At 47.3% G+C, this 17,586-nt stretch overlaps 1 protein-coding gene across 1 annotated transcript in view; it reads left to right on the plus strand.

Annotated features, from left to right (window-relative positions):
• Positions 1-17,581, plus strand: part of pkd1a (polycystic kidney disease 1a) — a gene marked incomplete at its 5' end in the record, with an annotated part of 47,964 nt that extends 30,383 nt beyond the window's left edge. Inside the window, 34 exon segments of the mRNA XM_079278472.1 lie at positions 614-703; positions 705-767; positions 1,060-1,200; positions 1,399-1,717; positions 1,920-2,136; positions 2,519-2,678; positions 2,762-2,914; positions 3,035-3,179; positions 3,660-3,986; positions 4,145-4,233; positions 4,442-4,760; positions 5,112-5,289; positions 5,458-5,722; positions 5,803-5,998; positions 6,394-6,564; positions 6,638-6,781; positions 6,874-7,084; positions 7,170-7,296; positions 7,402-7,512; positions 7,694-7,743; positions 8,159-8,373; positions 8,499-8,577; positions 8,779-8,894; positions 9,265-9,467; positions 9,637-9,831; positions 9,957-10,096; positions 10,850-10,980; positions 11,777-11,864; positions 12,009-12,134; positions 12,814-12,985; positions 13,075-13,365; positions 13,578-13,712; positions 13,903-14,229; positions 14,391-17,581. Coding sequence (XP_079134598.1) covers positions 614-703; positions 705-767; positions 1,060-1,200; positions 1,399-1,717; positions 1,920-2,136; positions 2,519-2,678; positions 2,762-2,914; positions 3,035-3,179; positions 3,660-3,986; positions 4,145-4,233; positions 4,442-4,760; positions 5,112-5,289; positions 5,458-5,722; positions 5,803-5,998; positions 6,394-6,564; positions 6,638-6,781; positions 6,874-7,084; positions 7,170-7,296; positions 7,402-7,512; positions 7,694-7,743; positions 8,159-8,373; positions 8,499-8,577; positions 8,779-8,894; positions 9,265-9,467; positions 9,637-9,831; positions 9,957-10,096; positions 10,850-10,980; positions 11,777-11,864; positions 12,009-12,134; positions 12,814-12,985; positions 13,075-13,365; positions 13,578-13,712; positions 13,903-14,229; positions 14,391-15,344 — 6,648 coding nt within the window. The 3' untranslated portion in view covers positions 15,345-17,581.
• Positions 17,582-17,586: the final 5 nt, after the last annotated feature.

Consider the following 17,586-nt stretch of genomic DNA (forward strand, 5'->3'; position numbering starts at 1 on the left):
CCACGATATACGACCCGATGGGATGGGTGTGTCCTGCAGGAGTAGATGAGTGTGTGTGTGTGTGTGTGTGTGTGTAGGTGTGTGTGTGTGTGTGTGTACATCTAAGCAGACATGCATTTAAAGGGTTATGTAACTGTTTAGGAGATGAATTCAACATTCCGCAGCTGGTGCTTTGCTCCCCACCCTGACAATTACAGTACACACATAAACAACATGCACCACATAAAACACACACACTCACAGCTGTGTAGCGCTGCTGATAAAAAGGAAGGACAGTCAGTCTGACTAACAAAGAGTAAAACTGTTTTGTACTCTGGTAGAAGGACTGAAACCGTGGAGACAAGAGATCAAATGTTCTACACTGTCCTGACTCCTGACCTTTGATACAATCGTAGGAAAAGATAGTCGGTTCTCACATCAGGATCTGACATCACAAAAACAAAAAGCAGCCTCACCAAATGTCTAGAGCTGTCCCAGTTTGAAATTTAAGTTAAAAAGACCTGAAGTTAAAGCAGTTTTAACGGAGCCTCTTGAGTGTCTTTTTCTAGTTTTTAATAAAAAAAACATTTGTAAAATTAAAGACAGATTTCTCCGTCCCAACGTCTGCTTGCAGGGCGCAGCGCACTGCTCCAGTCTGAACTTCGGCCTGGGCACCAGCGATCCTGTGCTGGGAATCTCCGGCTCCGAGCTGGAGGCGGGCGTCGGACTACACCTTCAGACTGACCATCAGCAAAGACGGCATGCCGCCAGAGTCCACCACGCAGACTGTAAGCGCATACATTCCACCACACACATTAATACCTGCATGAAAAACTCTGTTCTCTTACACGACTCGCTGAGTTTGTTAGAAGTGTTTTGTCTTCTGTCTTTCCCTCACTCTGACTCTGCCCTCGACTAGTAGAATCCCAGTCAGCCCAGGTAGCCCTTTGGGACTGAAAAGGTTGGATCGGTGTATCCTTCGTTGGGATGGCTTAGGTCGTCTTTCTGCTCGGAGTGACTGCATCCTATCCGCTGCCTGAATTGCTAACATTTGACCACATTTATGTGTGTGCTTGACAGGTGCTTGTCCAGAGTGGCCATATTCCCACAGTGTCTCTGGAGTGCGTGTCCTGCAAGGCCCAGTCCATCTACGAGGTCAGCCAGAACTCGTACGTCTACCTCAGAGGAACCTGCACCAACTGCCAGGGCTTTCATCGTGGGGTAAAGACACACACACACACACACACACACACACACACACACACACACACACACAGAGGCACAAGCACACACTCCAAATCCAATTTTTTGTGTCACAGCAAAGTCGCTGCTCATTAAAAGCATCAATGCTGTTTTATTTCTATATAATCTCCAAATGTATTTTGCTTTTAGTCAAATCTTTCTCTCTCTGCCTCTCAGCGCTGGAGTGCCATGACGCTGCAGAACCAGACTCTGGTCCTGGACTCCTCCTCCACCACCACAGGAAGTGACGGCATGAATCTGGTGCTGCGGCAGGGCGTCCTTCGCCACGGAGACTCCTACAACTTCACCCTGCACGTGACCGACGACAGTCTGGATGGCGACGGCGCCGCCTCCATCACTCTGCACCACAACATGCCCCCGACTGGTGGGGAGTGTCACCTGAGAGGAGGAGGGGAAGCGGGGATGGAGTTCGGGGAAGATGACGAAGGCTGGAGGATACGCACACTGTTGGACCGGGTGCACTTCAGCTGCTCAGGTAGGAAGACGGAAGATGTGGCCTCACTCTCTCACACACCTTGTTACCTTTCAGACTTTCCCTTTGTTTCATATTTTGGATTTTGTTAAATCTCTCTTATCTAATCAGCAGATTTATCCCTCCATTACTCATCACGTATTTACCAATTCGTCGTCTTTCCTTGTCTTTGTTCTCTTTGTCTTCCTCACTCTCTTGCCTCCAGGTTACAGTGATCTCGGAGTCTCCGAGACTCCTCTGCTCTACAGTTTATTGGTGGCGCGTTGCAGAGACGACTACTGCGAGGACTTCTGTGTGTACAAAGGCAGCAGCCCGGAGCACTCGGCCTTCCTGCCCCCAGGTTTCAGCTCAGCCCGCCATCGTGTAGCCGTGTCCATCACAGTGGAGGACCACCAGGGAGCTGCCATCACTGCACTCAACAAGTAACTACATCTTATTCAGCTGATTAGTTGTTAAGCAACAGTGAGACCACTTAAATGACATTCGGTATGTCATCTTTTTGTTAAGATACAGTAGCTCGCCTGGGTTTTAATGAAGTTCTTCTGAGCGGTAAAATAAATCCCCGCCAACTCCAAGGGTTTTGTTCTGTTGTTGACCACTGAGCTTCCTGTTGAGGAAGAAAATAATTTGACTACAAAGCTTAATACGGTTTAGCTGCTTGTTGGTGACGTACAGTGGGATATGTTAGCACAGCATAAAATGTTATGAAACCAACAGCACTGGAGAAACACACCAAGTCCACACAGTGATGGAAAAGTTGAAATCAGGATATTCAGAAACGGTGCTTTTTGTGTTCGTGTCCAGGTCCATTGAAGTTGTGCTGCCAGACGTGCCACCTGAGTACAAGAGCCTTCCCCATTGGCTGTCTGAGCTGACAGACAGCCAACTCAAAAAGCTGTTGGAACAGGGAGACTCCCAGAGGGTCCGGGAGTTATCGTTGGCTCTTATTACAGTGCTGAACGAGGTAGGAGAGGCCTTTTTCCGTACCGTTATTGATCAGTCGATCTTACATGAAGCATTCTTATACGTGTACTTACCTTCTTCCAGTACGAGCAGACCAGGGAGTCGGTGCGCGTGTCCCGACACGAGCGCGGTTACCGAGTCAGAATCCGCAGCAACATCACCAGAGCGCTGACCGCTCTTGACCTGACCACGGTCAACGACATCCAGCAGACCTCCGCCGCTTTGGCTCAGTGCACGGTGAGCAGGAGGCGAAAGGAGGCGAGGTGGCAAGGAAAGGAAAGAGGGCAAGAAAAGGAAAGGAAAGAGGGCAAGAAAAGAAACAAAGCAAACAAATGATGAGCTGTGTTTTTTTTCCAGGCGGTGAGTCGAGAGTTCATATGTGAGGAGTGTCAGAACAGCACCCTGAACAAGCTGGAGTCCATGCTTGAGATACTGCAAACGGACACCAAGCAGGGCACCGTCACTCCCACTGAGATAGCTGACAACATCCTGAACATCATGGGTAAGAGACGGTGTTTTCTGTGTCACCTGTAACATTTCGGGCGGCTGTTGCTCAGATAGAACAGGTCGTCCTGTAACAACGCTTCAATCCCCCGGCTCCTGCTGTCCGCATGTCAAAGTGTCCCTGGGTGCTTTAGAGAAGTACACTGCTCCTTTAAATGCTTAGGGTCGGTTAAATGCAGAGGTCTAATATCGTGTTCGTATCTGTTTGTATATGACAAATGTAATAAAGTCTTATTAATTAGGAGCTAGCAACGTCTATTGCTGGGTGCATTGTAGGTGAAGGCCTTTTCAGGGCTGTTGCTGATGCCAAATCACATACTTGGCATATAAAAGGAGACTAAGGAACAATGGTTGCCATAAAATGTAGACGTGATGGTTTTTTATACTGTACGTTGGGTTTTGTGCAGCTTTTTTTTGTTGTCCACGCCATATCTCTCTTAGCTTTTAACCCAATCTTGTATCGGCCCCCCGCCTCCAGGTGATCTGATCCATCAGGTCGGCCAGTCAACATCCCAGTCTTACCTCCATCTTTCCTACTTGGATCCCCCCTCCACCTCCTCTCTTCCCTTCTCCGGTGAGGAGCAAGGAGGCCCCCCATTAGACCCCTCTCCCTCCACGCTGGAGCCGCACCCTCTGCGAGTGGCGGCCAAGGCTTACAGCCTGTCCTCGGTCCTCATGCGGATCCTCATGCATGCCCGTGTGCTCAACGAGGAGCCGCTTGTGCTGAGGGGAGCTGAGATCGCTGCCACAGGGAAACTGGCGGACCCCCAGAGCCTTCTCTGCTACCATGACAACAGCAGTCCAGGTGGGCTTTGTGTGTTCAGTGTCTCATGAACTGATGAAAGTTATGTTTCTGTGGGTGGCAACGTTGATGCCCTACATTTATAAGAAGTTGCAAACAGGAAAGTGAAGAAAGACGTGCGTCACGATAGTTTGTACCGGTGTTTCATCTTCTCTCCTCAGAGTGCCAGCGGTTCTCCATCCCCCGAGCATTCAACGACAGTCTCGGCAGGGCTGCAGCGGGAAACAGCATTATGCAGCTGCTGTTTCAGGTGACATGATGGAAACTACTCAGTCGAATACAAAATTCTGTTTCCGTTGAAGAGCAGCATGAAAAGCTGCTGGCCTCTCATCAGTACACACACACACACATAAATAAGTTGTCTGAAGTGGTCTTGTTTTGTGTTGTTTGGTGTTTTACCCTCACTTCAGGTCAAACTTTCACCTCCTCATGATTATCTCTCGCTCCCTCTTTTTCAGGTGGAGTCAAACCCCTTCCCCTTCAACTACGTGGCCAACTACACCGTCTCCACCGCCGTGGCATCCATGGAGTTCCGCACTGAAAATGGCACCCAGATTCCCATCTCCGGACTGGACGACAGTCTAGCCATCACTGTCGCTGTTAACAATGGAAGTGGTGGCGCAGAAGCAGATCCTGAGGGTTCCGGTACCAGAGGGATCCCCACAGCTGGAGCTGTTAACATCAGCCACTGTGACTCCATCATCGTCAGGGTCAGCACGGGAAACACCAACAGAGAGGCGGGGCTGTTTGTGCAGCTCAACTTCACCGCTCTGCAGGGTGAGCTCTCACATTCACCAGATCATCGATTCAATACAGGAAACACACCCATTGGTTGAGCTTACAGTGTTCAGTTGTTGTTGAAACTGTGTGAGGAAGGTATTCAGAAGCTGTCATGGCAGTAGTGTTGTGTTGGAAAAAGATGGATGAGAGTGCAGTATGAGAGAGGCTGTGTGAGTTTATGAATGGGCTCATATGGAGATCACATACGACATATCTACACTTTGTGACACAACATGGTTCCTCAGTGTGATTTCATGTTTGATGAATAGTTACTTTGTTTTTTCTAATACAGTTTTATACTTTTAGTTGTGACCCAGTTTAATTCTGTTTTTTCTCTTCCTTCTCCAGATGCCAGACAGACGAATAACAGAGAAGAGGATGTGGAGGAGCCGTACATCACGGCCTATCTCCATTCACATGACAGACCCAATGAGTTCAACTGCACAGACAAAAAACACATCACACTCGGTATGACCAGGGGGCAAGGTCCCGACCACAGGAAATACACCTTCTTCCTGTCGCCAGAGTAAGAGCGCCTGTTCATCCACTGCTGTGTAACAAGATGTGTACTAATTATGTAATATTGTCCGTGACAACTCGGGCAGCGACTGACGGTCAAGCTCTGAGTTTACCAAGTCATTTATTTGGGATTTTGTTCGATTAAAACCCGATTTTTCTTCCCTGTCTCGCACAGGTCGTACGACACCACGCTGGACTACTTTGTCAACGTGAGCACGGCCTGCAGCTCCAGCTCTCAGCCTGTGGGTGTTTGTCTGGAGGTCGGGGTGTTTGCTTCTCTGTGTCAGTACTTCAGTGAGAGCGAGAAGCAGTGGCGGACCGATGGCATGGTGCCCCTTGCAGAAACCAATGCCAGCAGAGCAGTTTGTCGCACCACGCACCTCACGGCCTTCGCAGCAGGCCTGTTCGTACCGGCCAACGCCATCAGCTTTAAAGTGCCAGTCAGTATCACGAAGACAAACGCTTTTATGTGCACGTGTACCAGATAAACACACTTTAAACCGGTGTTCTTGTCCCTTAGGAGCGTTCTGGTGCACCAAGCCTGGTGGTGCTGTTGGTGTGTGTGTTGGGCTTACTAAGCTATGTTGTGGCAGCAGCCCTCTTGCACAAGCTGGACCAGTTGGATCTGCGCCGGGCTGGTGTGGTTCCGCTCTGTGGCCAAGACGGACTCTTCAAGTACGAGGTCCAGGTCAAGACTGGCTGGAGCCGGGGGGCAGGTGAGTTGAATACGGGGACAATTTTAGACACCTGTCAGGACACAAGTGTTATTTAATAGCTCAATGAGCATTTGCAGTATAAATTTATACTAAAGTTACTTACTACTGTACTGGCTTGAAAAGACGACCCTGATTAAACTCCTACTGCAAGAGCTTCTTTTAATCAACCTTTTAAGATGCATATGTGGTCTGACATTTTTGTGTGGTCTTTGAATTAACAACCCTCCTTTCTTCTGGAAGAAAACTATTTGTTGTCGTTTCACTGCCTTAATTATCTGAAGGGCAAAAACTACATTCCTACAAATTAAACATGCAAATTTTTGAAAAGGAGAGTCTCTGCAGAGCTCAGATTTGTAGAAATACTGGACACGATGCGCCGCTCTCTGCCCCTCCAGGCACCACAGCTCACGTGGGAATCAGTTTGTATGGACGTGAGGGCCGCAGCGGACACCGCCACCTCGACAGCAGAGGAGCTTTCACGCGCAACACTCTCGACATCTTTCATATTGCCACAGATACCAGCCTGGGCAGTGTCTGGAAAATACGAATTTGGCATGACAACAAGGGTACGGAATCACACAGACTTAACCAGCTGATATTTTCATTTCTTGTAACTGTCATTTCTTGACCCTCCATCAGGTCTGTCCCCAGCATGGATGCTACAGTATGTCTTGGTCAAAGACTTACAGACAGGAAGCAGCTCCTACTTCCTGGTTGAGGAGTGGCTGTCTGTCGACAATGAGAGAACTGACGGGCAGGTAGAGATTGAGGTGGAGGCCTCAGGTGAGACGCCAAAACCACATCATCCGTCACAAGCGTCCGCTGATGCAGGACGCCGTTTTCACTCCGTCGTGTTTTCTTCCCGTTTCCTTCAGAGGAGGCTGCGCTCCGTCGGCTGCCCCGTCGTCTGCGGTGTGAGCTTCAGAGGGCGCTGTGTGAGAGTCACCTGTGGCTGTCGCTGTGGGAGAGACCCCCCCGCAGCCCGTTTACCCGCCTGCAGAGAGCCACGTGCTGTGCTGTGTTACTGCAGCTCTTTGTGTTGGCCAACACGCTGTGGTACAGCATCGTGGTGGACAAGAGATACAGGTATAGGAGGGAACGTCTCCTCGCTTTGTGGCCACGTTACTACAGGTGATTTGTTCCTTCATTTCAACCCCATCCTGTGTTGCAGCCCGCGGGCTGTGTCAAGGTTGTCTTCATTGAATGGAGAGACGGTGGCAGCAGGCGTGGTGACCTGTCTGATCGTCTACCCGCTCTACTTGTTCGTCTTTACGCTTTTCAGAATGAGCCGCAGCAAGGTAACAAAAACCCGCTCGAAACTACAACTCGATCACGGTTGTTCAGTACCTTACAGAGGCCGAATATGAAGCTCAACGTTTTCTCTGTGCGTGTGTGAATGTTAGTGCGTGTCTGTGGAGCAGGTGCCACCACAAGTGGATCAGGAGTCGGTGGAGATTGATGACTTCCTGGATGACTCCGTGGCTGGAAGTTCTTTCCTCTTTTTCAATGGCGAGGTAGAGTCTCGTGCAAAGAATGGGATGTAAATGAATCATGCCTGGTGTATATTTGTTTTGATTTGTTGTAGAATCAATATAAAAGTTATATAATTAGATCCCATGGCTGTGAAGAAACAATCCAGTGAAGCGTTTTGCTTTTCCCTTGTGATGAGTGTTTGTCTATCTATTCGTCTCTCAGACCAACTCAGAAGAAACCAACGTGGATTTACCCACTCCATCAACCAAAAGGTGAGATCGTCGGTGGCCATGACAGTACATTAAGATAATGCATGACTTCAATTAGTGGAAGACAAATGCTAAGTGCGATTGCCAGACGGAATGAGGATTAGAGAGAATAGAAGAAGAAAGAGCATAAATAACAAAAAAAGAAAAGGAGGAAATGCTAATTTGCACTAAAAGAGACTGAAAAGAATAAAACGATAGATGATAATGGACTTTCTTGGATGTCAAATGAGCAAAGTGATTTCTCTCACGCCATAAATTCTGAAGCCATAATCGTCTCAGCACTTAATCGAGTGTAATTCACCGTTCTCCTCTGCGAAACCTCTGTGTTTTTTTGTTTTAATAGAGACGGAGAAGAAGCTAAATCAATGCTTTGCTGAGGTTGCGCTACTTAACAAACATCTCCCGCTTTGTCTTTCAGTGGGGAGAGTTGGTGCGTGGCAGATGAGGAGATGGAGGACGGGGATTGGCCAGAGCTGTTGAGTGACGTGTCTGCGGTGGGAGGGGCGGGGCATGGGGCGGGGCTGCCCAGGCTGAAGAGGGGTCAGGGGAGCCGGCACCTGGGCGTCGACATGAACTTTAACCCCGACGACGAGGAGGGGACCGACCAACGCAACAAATATTTCACCTCCTCAGGTACCTGAATCGGGAAGGTTTTTAAACCAGTTGTTTGTTGAGTACATGAAGCATTTGGTTGTGTTATTACACTGTCTGTGTCAAAGGAGTGTACTGAAATACAAGCTGATGCTCTTCGCTCACAGACGAGGATCTGATCAAACACATTTTGGCAGACGGACAAAACTTCTTTCCTCAGACAGATGAAAGTGAAATGGCCGACCTGTAAGTTTGATCTCTGAACATCTCTTCGTTTCTTTATGAAATACAGCAAATTAACTTGCTTCACTTTGGAATGTTTGTGGATTTGTTTGAGTGTAATTAATTGTGTTAATTATTTCCATTGCGTCTGTGTGTGTGTGTGTGTGTGTGTGTGTGTGTGTGTGTGTGTGTGTGTGTGTGTGTGTGTGTGTGTGTGTGTGTCAGGTTGAGCATTTTAGGAGATAAGACTGAAGTGATTCTCCGCCAGAAGCTGAATGAGCCTCTTCCTCTAGAATCTGTGAGAAGAGACCCACCAAAAACCGCCTTCATCTCAAATACAGGTGTGTGTGTCTGTGTGAGTGTGAGACAGGACTCATCAAACCTCAAGATGATAAAAAAGTTTAATTTGGCTTAAATGGCTTCCAAAAGTGATTTTCCTTTTATCTCTAAGCTGTGAAGCTCTGTGGGCTTTGCTCTTGACACATGGCACATAAATCACCTCATGTTTTGGGGATAAAATTCCTAAGTTTGTAAGAATGTATTTCCTTTGGTGAAGTATATTTTTCAGACTAGATTATTATAAAGAAAATTCCTTACATCTAAATGGAAAATGCTCTCAGAGGTCTCTCTCTTTCTATGCTGCTGCCTGATCGTTCTGTTTAGTTCCACCTCTCGGCCCTTCGTATGCTCACCGGTCCTTTCCCTCTCCAGTTGTGACAGACGTGTGTCGTCCCCGACGGTTCCCTCCCTGGTGTGGACGTGCCGCCCTGTGGGGCAGCTGGGCGGGGATCGCCGTGGCAAGTAGCGTTTCCATTTGGGCCGGTCGCGGGTTCAGTCAAAACGTGGCCATGATGTGGCTCATCTCCTGTTTTGCCAGTTTCCTGTGTTCCTGCCTGCTGTTGGAGCCTGTTAAGGTAAACACTCCAAAACACACGTTTAATCTCAAAGATTCTTGTTTACCTCACACATACATACTCTTTAAACTTATGATGAACTATTACCAGACTCTACAATTCCTAAAAGTCTTTTGAAAAGCGTTCCGAATCGAACAGCTCTGTTGCTTCCCTGCTCTCTGTCCCACAGGTGTTGTGTGAGGCAGTCTACTATGCAGTGTGTGTGCTACGTCTGCGTCCAGAGGATCAGGATGTGCTGGTGGAGTTCCCCCGGCTGGAGAGAGTGGTCCAACGGGTCCCCAGGGTGAGTCCGCCGCAGGGCTTCGCTCTGTCTCAGGCTCGGCACCAGGCCCGCAAGGTCCACATGCTGCACACCATGCTGAAGGTGAGTCAGAAGGAGAGAGACGTACACGGTGAAAGAGACGATGCTGGGGATTGGCCCGATATCTTTACTGTGTCGTGTAGCTCTATGTCTTATTTATTAACGAAATATTTGGATCTCATTTTCAGAGTTTCCTGGTTTACATGTTTTTCCTGTTGGTGGTTTTGCTGCTCAACTACTCTGATTCAGCCAAAGATACACACAGCCTGAGACTGCGCACTCAGCTGCAACGAGCACTACACACACCTGTGTACCACAACGTCAGCAGGTACGCACACTCTGCCTTCCTCAAAGTCATTCAAAAATATTTCTGAGCTCTTTGGTGTGGAACTGTATACCAAAAGAGAACAAGAGGGGGAAATTAGCTCAAGCAAGTTGTGTCTGTAACTGCAGATCCAGAGCGTCTCTTTACAGCAGAAAGGTTTCCATCCACATGTTTCACATGTTTAACTGGATTTCTAGAAAATCACCGAAAGAAAATGACGCTTGTTTCTGTCCACCAACGTTATGCGATTAACATGAGTTGGTTCATCAACATAAGTAGGTGGCACCAATTGTCCAGTAAGAAAACCGAGATACCGTTGCAGAAGAAAACGGCGCAATTAAAAGAGGGCCGGTCGAACCTCACACGGTGAAAAAAATGTAGAAAACGGGATTTAAATATGATATTTGTGTTTGTTTAATGTTTTAATGTGAGGAAGATTACATCCGATGTGTGTGGAGGGATAAGGAGAATGTTGTCTTTCTCTTCGGCAGAGCAGAAACTTCGTCGTGTTTTGCTTTTTCAACCAACACAAACTCTTTTGCGATTTTTCAAGATTTCTCTTTTTTTATTTTTGGCCTTCTGTTCAGGTTTTTCTAAGTGCAAATTAAAATTGTGCATTAAAACAGGTGGATGGAAATGCACCTAGTGTGCGCACACACTGTTCATCAGCAAATGTTTATCCAGCATTGTGACAACTCTGCAATGTAGCATTACGACAAATACACACTTTGTAAAATGCTCCATTTGTTCTTTTAGCCGAGCCGATGCTCTCATGTGGCTGAACGAGTCACTGTTGCCACAGTTACTGGATGACTCCGCCCTCTTGAGGAACACGGGAAGCGTGTTGCTCGGCACGCTGAGGCTTCGTCAAATCCGTGACACACAGGGTGAGATTGAAATGTGGTCTCTTGTTAAAATACAATATAGTTTGTTATGAAGATGTCAAAATAAATCTGAATATAGGATACAAAGATTTACAAAAATGTCCATAAAAAGTCATCGGTCAGTATGTCATGAAGAAAGCATCGTATGGTGTGTCAAAAAATGTCCTCGTATGGTACGTTATAGATTGTCACAAAAAAGTCATTGTACAGTACGTCTTAGAAAAGTAACAGAAATATTTTAGTTGAGCATGATGTAAGAAAGTCTTCGTATCTTATGTCACTAAAAGTCATCGTATATTTTTCTAGTATGGTATGTCATAAGTATTTCATTTAAAGTCACAGCATATTATGTGATAAGTCGCAGTAAAGTATGTCGTAAAAATATCATAAAAAGTCTTAGTATGCTTTAAAAATGTAACAGAAATAAAGTCAAAGTATATTGTGTCATTAAAATTCACAGTATAATATTTTGTAAAATTGTTTAAAAAAAAAGGTCATAGTATGTTCATAAAATGTCAAAGTATCTTATGTTGCAAAAATGTCATAATCGTCATAGTATATTATGTCATACAAAAGTCATGGTATAGTATTAAAATGTAAAAACAAATAAAGTCACAGTATGTCATAAGAATGTCATAAAAGTCATATATAAGTACATCATGAGATACATGTTTGTCTTTACAGGTACTCCGGCAGGCCTCCTTGTTACCATTTCTGATCATCTGTTTATTCTCATTCATGTTTGAAAGTACTCTTCTAAGAATTGATTAAATGAATGCAACTTGATCTCAATTTGCAGGTAGCTCCAGGCCCGGGGCCAGTGCTTTGGGAAAGGGTTGGGTTCCACCGCCGGACGCTGAGACTTTTGAAACCAACGATTCAAACGGGTAACGGAAGGATTCAAATCCTGGCTTTAACACGGCAGCCGTTACGTAAACCTTTGGGGCCGATTCTGTATCTGTTAAACATCTGGTCTTATTTAATATGTTCTTTTTTTCCCCCTCTGTGTCTTCTTCCACTCGTATTTCTAGGGCGGGGAGTTTGGGTACGGCGAGGCTGCGTAACAGTGGAGATGTGATCCAGCAGCTGAACAGAAGCCTGGCGGAGGCCTCCTCCTCCTTACAGCAGCTGCAGGAGCTGCGCTGGCTTGACTACAGGTAGTGAACGCGGAAAGACAAGATTGTAAATAATACAAAAACGCCAACATGTTAAGTCAAAGATAGTAAATAAAGCCAAGGCAAGACTTAAGTCTTGTTATCTTTTAAAAGTGGAGTTTGCTGAATGATCTCACTTTGCCAGATTGCTCCAGAGTCGTGGGGCCAGTTGTAAGGGAATCAACGTCGGGCTTGTGAACAAATTTCACAATGATTGAAACAGAACCACGCATACTCGTGGCTTCATATTTCTTAAGTGGAGTTTATTCTCCCTGAAGTGCAATTCATCTTTCAGCTTGCAGTCATTGAGAAGTTGCACATCGAAAGATGAAATCATGGAACCTAGAAAACAATCCAGTCCAGAATGTGGGCTGGCTTTCAACGGTTCTGAGAATAATAACTGGTGGCATGAACAAAACTTACATTCCACATTTGGTGTTAGGTTGCAAACATTCAGCGGGGAACAACTGAGAGTCAATAACAAGTGTGTGGTGGAGGTCTCTTACGGAACTCTGTCGTTTTTTATCTTTCATGTGAAATGAAACTCTCTGTGATGGAAACAGGATCAATTAAATCTTCAAATTTGTTCCAAAACAGAGAAGTAACCAAAACAGGAAGTGACTCCCGATCTTCTCACAGTCCATTAAGTGTGTACCCGTCTTGTCTGTGTGTGTCTTCACAGGACCCGAGCTGTGTTTGTGGAGTTCTCGCTCTACAACATCAACACAAACCTCCTGGCTGTTTTCTCCTTCCTCATTGAGTTTCCAGTTTCCGAGCGTGCCCAGTGCAGCCTTGACCTCCTTGTCATCACTCTGTGGCCAATCAAAGGCCTGGATCTGCAGCTCCTTCTCATGGTAACCACTGGCTAACACCCACCATGTAGCTTCACCTGAATGCTTTCCCTGTCTGACGTATCTCTAGTTTAACATTTCGCTTCTTCCAGATTGTCCTCCTCGGCCTGGTGTTGTATTTCCTGTTGCGGGGGATCTTGGGCTTCCTCAGAGAAGGCTATGTGTACTTGTTGTCAACATGGAGGCTTCTGGGCGTCTGCAAACTGGTTCTGGCAGCGTGTGTGTGTGGGCTGCACCTGAGCCGCTGCACCACGGCCACGCAGCAGTGGGCGTCGTACCTGCAGCACCCTCGCGACGCCTTCACAGACTTCTACCCGCTGGCCAGACAGAGTCAGATGTACACAGCCATGTCGGCCTTGCTGCTGTTCATACTGGTGCTCAAGGTAAGAGAGGAATCAGCGCCAACTACAAACTGCTTGCTGTGTCGATTGGGTAAAACGCAAGTGTCTGGACTGTCAAATATGTGTGATGTACTCCAACGTTATAACAGCTAGAAGTGGTGGCAGAACGATGACAACAAGGACCAAGTTGTGATATATTGGAAGTTTACATTTAACATTACTCCGCCCCTCACCCTCCCTTTGTGGTCATCCAGGCGTCCCACCAGTTGCGGTTTCTCAGAGAGTGGGCCGTGTTCGGCAGAGCTCTGCGGTGCTCAGTCTGGGAGCTGCTGGGAGTCGCCCTGGCATTACTGCTGTTGTTGCTGGCTTACTCACACGCAGGACACCTGGTCAGACTTCTTCTCTTACTACTCGTTGACTGTGTCTAAAATAGATCACGCTTCACCTAAAAATGAGAATAACTGTGCCCTGTCCAGATGCATGTTTTGGGCCGTTTGTTTCCATTTTCTGGTTTCCTGTGAAGTACTGCGAGGAATCAGCTGTTTTTAACTTTTCCCTCATCCGTCTCCTCTGCTCCAGCTCTTACACTCGGTGTACGACGGCTACGGCAGCGTGAGCTCCGCCTGTCGGTCTTTGTTGGGTGCTGGCGGACGTGGCCTCCTGTCATGGCGTCCCAGCTGGACGGTTACCGGTCCCTCGAGCACCGTCTTTGCGCTGGTTTTCCACGCGAGCTTCGCCGTTCTTCGGCTTGTGCTGCTGTGGTTCGTCACCACCGTGTTACTGAGGAACTACCGGCGCGCACGGGCAGAGCTGTACCGTCCAGCTGTGGATCTCCAAGACCACGAGATGGTTGAGCTGTTTCTCAGACGGCTCAAGATGTGGATGGGACTCAGCAGGACCAAGGAGGTACATTTCCTGTTTCTACAGCTGTTAGAGATTTTACAGGGACAAAATATGAAAAGATTATTGGTAGTAGACACTCCGTTAGTGATTATGTCTCTTGTACTATTTGGAAAGATATACATCAATCCGCTAATCCTCCTGCTGCTCTTTTGTCCTCTTCTTAGTTTCGTCATAAGGTGCGTTTCGAGGGCATGGAGCTGCCACCGTCCCGTTCGTCCTCCACCAGCGACTGTAAGTCCCTGTGCTTGCCACCGCTGGACAGTCCCGACGGCTCTCCCACCCCGGACAGCATCGATGCGGGTTCTGAGGCCTCGTGGCGTCCCGCCTCCTCCAGCCCCTGCAGCCTGACAGAAGCCCCGGGGATCGGCCTGGGACTCGGGCTGGGCCTGGGTTTGGGGCTCGGTCCAGGAGTGGTGATGGGCAGTACCAGCTGGAGGGAGAGAACAGAGACCGAAGCCTCTCTGAGGAGGCTCCTCCCCACCCTGGAAGCCCTGTTGCAACAGCTCGACCGCGTGACCATGGCAACAGAGGATCTGTACCACGTCGAGTGCAGAATGGAGCGAACCCAGAGGAAGAGGAGGCGGAGAGACAGAGGAGGAGGTGGTGGTAAGCGGGGGAGCAGCGAGGCAGGACAGCGAGGACAGGGTGAGGACAAGGACTCGGTCGGATGGAGGGAACGAAAGATGGGCAAGGAAAAACAGAAAGGGAGCAAAAAGGGGAAAAAGACGGATAAAAGTGAAGATCGAAAGGACTGTGGAAACACTGTCTCCAACCCAAAAAAGACTCCAGTAGCCACACCCGTTCCCTTTTCAAAGCCCAGACCAGCCTTTGCCACGACGCATACGCCCGCTCCCCAATCATCAGCAAACACTGTCCCGCTGTCCAAAACACCCTCTGCACCTCCATGTACCCCCGCACCTACCCCTGCCCCGACACCCAGTGGCCGGGACTGGGACCCCCCCACAGAGAAAGAGACCCTCCCCTCCTCCAGCCTGTTCAACCACCCAGCTCACACCACAACCATTCCTACACACAAGCGAAAACGCAAACCTCCACCCCTCAAAAACAAGGTGCACCCCAACCTAGACAGGCACGGCCCTGGACACCCAAAATCCTGAGGACTCTGGATAGAGGGACACCCAGATGTGAAAGATAGTGGAACCAAAAAAGAGTAAATGTTGGGTTATGGATAAGAGGAGGACAGGGGCAGCAGGTTTTGTCCCCCAGGTGCCTCTCTAAACGCAGGTAAAGGAGAGAAAGTAGAGGATGGGAATGAATAGGACCCAGAAGAATCACAGAGACGAGCAGTTTGGGGCAATGAAAGATGAACAGAGAGCAATAAAATAAGACTTTGCATGTTCATAATCATTGATCCGTCCAAATCCCAGTTCAGCTCACTCTCAGAAACGAGGTGCAGGTCACCAGACGCTAACTGAGCTGGTTCAGTCAGCCGTGTTGAAACCCAGAAATACTCCTTTTCCTTTTCCCACCGGACGAGAACTGATCCAGGTGGCCCTGGAGGCCACATTGGGTCACCGACAGCAGCACACGCGCGTGCTCACCCGAGGATTTAACCAACTGAAAGCAGACGATGCAATCAGTCTTTTTGTGATTTCTCAGTTATGTCGTCCGTCTACATATTTTTGTATTGTATATTTTGGTCACCATGGGTAATTGTGGCCTGTTTGAAAACAGTCCTTTTTTTTATGAATCTAAATTTGCATGCAGGCACACACAGATATACGCACATGCAGGTAAACACGTGCACGGAAATAACACTGTAGACACAGACCCGCTAAGTGTAATGTGCCGTACACTTTCAGCCCAGTGAGGCACGAGAGAAAGCAAACTGAAGCACACACACACACACACACACACACACACACACACACACACACACACACACACACACACACACACACACACACACACACACACACACACACACACACACACACACACACCAGGTCGTTGGGATCCCAGCAGCCAGTTCTTCAGGGTGCAGATATCACCGTTCTCTCCACACTGCAGAAGTACAGAGAAATACAAAAAAGATAATTGGAAGCGAAGAGTACTGATGACAAGAAGCTGGAGGTGTAGCGAGCAGCGCTGGAGCGTTAGCAAGAAGCTGTAAAGATTTGATGGAGAAGTTCGGTTGTGCATGAAAGTTGAGGAAGCAGGAAGGAGTTGCCTTCACTTGTACAGGACTGACCTTTTACACAGGTCTACGCATCGTAAAGCTATACTGAGTCCCGGTCTGATTGGCTCTTCTAAATGTTGTGATTTAAAAGCACTTTTGTTCAGATGTAGATTTTGTTTCTGATGAGTTGTGATGTAATAAGCTCGGTGTCCAAGCCAATAGAGGAAGCTTCACTCATACTGTATCTTAACTATAAACGTTGCCAAAGCTTATGTTAGCATTCAGAGGTTTACCAAACCAAGTAATTCATTCATTCATTTTGTACTTAGCACTTTATTTCCCGATGGAGCTGTTATCCAACACCGTATTTAACTCTTGTGTTGAGTTTTTATTTACATATCTTAACACAAACGTCCTCTATTGAGGCGTTAAAACTACAGCTACCAGTTGTTTGTGTACTTTTGTCTGCTCTTGGTAGTTTTGTCTTATTTTGAAAAACATACGTACTCCATGTGTCCAGTGGGCAGATCTCAGGGAACCCCCCCCCCTCAACCTGGAAATATAACCAGGAAAACCAAAACTGGGGGCAAAATAGGTGTTTTCAATAATCTAAGGAAATTATATATTTGATGGTTAAATCATGACAGTCTGTTTTAGACTTCATCTTCCTTCTTATGTCAGTGCTCTGTTTTGTTGTTTTAAAAACACCCTAAATTATTGTATTTTTAAACATTCTCACCTTTTTCCTGCCCAATTACTTGCAAAAGATCTCACACGTTTCAGGCTCACAGTCCCGGCCCGGCTTCATCTGCGTTTGTACATTTCTGTATATATATTTTGGTGCTTCGTGGTGTGTATATATTTTTGCTTTTCATGATCAGCATTGTTTGTGCTGCAGCGGCATATGCATTAGGTCAAGCACTGGTGTTGTAAACCCTAAATATTTACATTTCTCCAATCTAACTGAAGCACTACAGCCAAAGCTATCAATGCATTTCATACAAGTCTCTGCCAACTACAAACCACAGGAAGCCGAGCGGTCAGCGGGCCCTTCTTTTCCTGCTCCATGTAACAAGATGGCGCCAAAGCCCGTCGTCTTTGTGTTGTACAACAGTGTCACAAACGTGTCTATGCTCTCATATCTGTATTTTGCAGTTGTAGCACTTCTCCTGCTTTTGCACTTGACAAAGTTGAATAAAGAGTTTGACAGCTGAACTGTG

The sequence above is a fragment of the Melanostigma gelatinosum genome (genome assembly GCF_949748355.1).
Source record: "Melanostigma gelatinosum genome assembly, chromosome: 11".
NCBI classification, from domain to species: Eukaryota; Metazoa; Chordata; class Actinopteri; order Perciformes; family Zoarcidae; genus Melanostigma; species Melanostigma gelatinosum.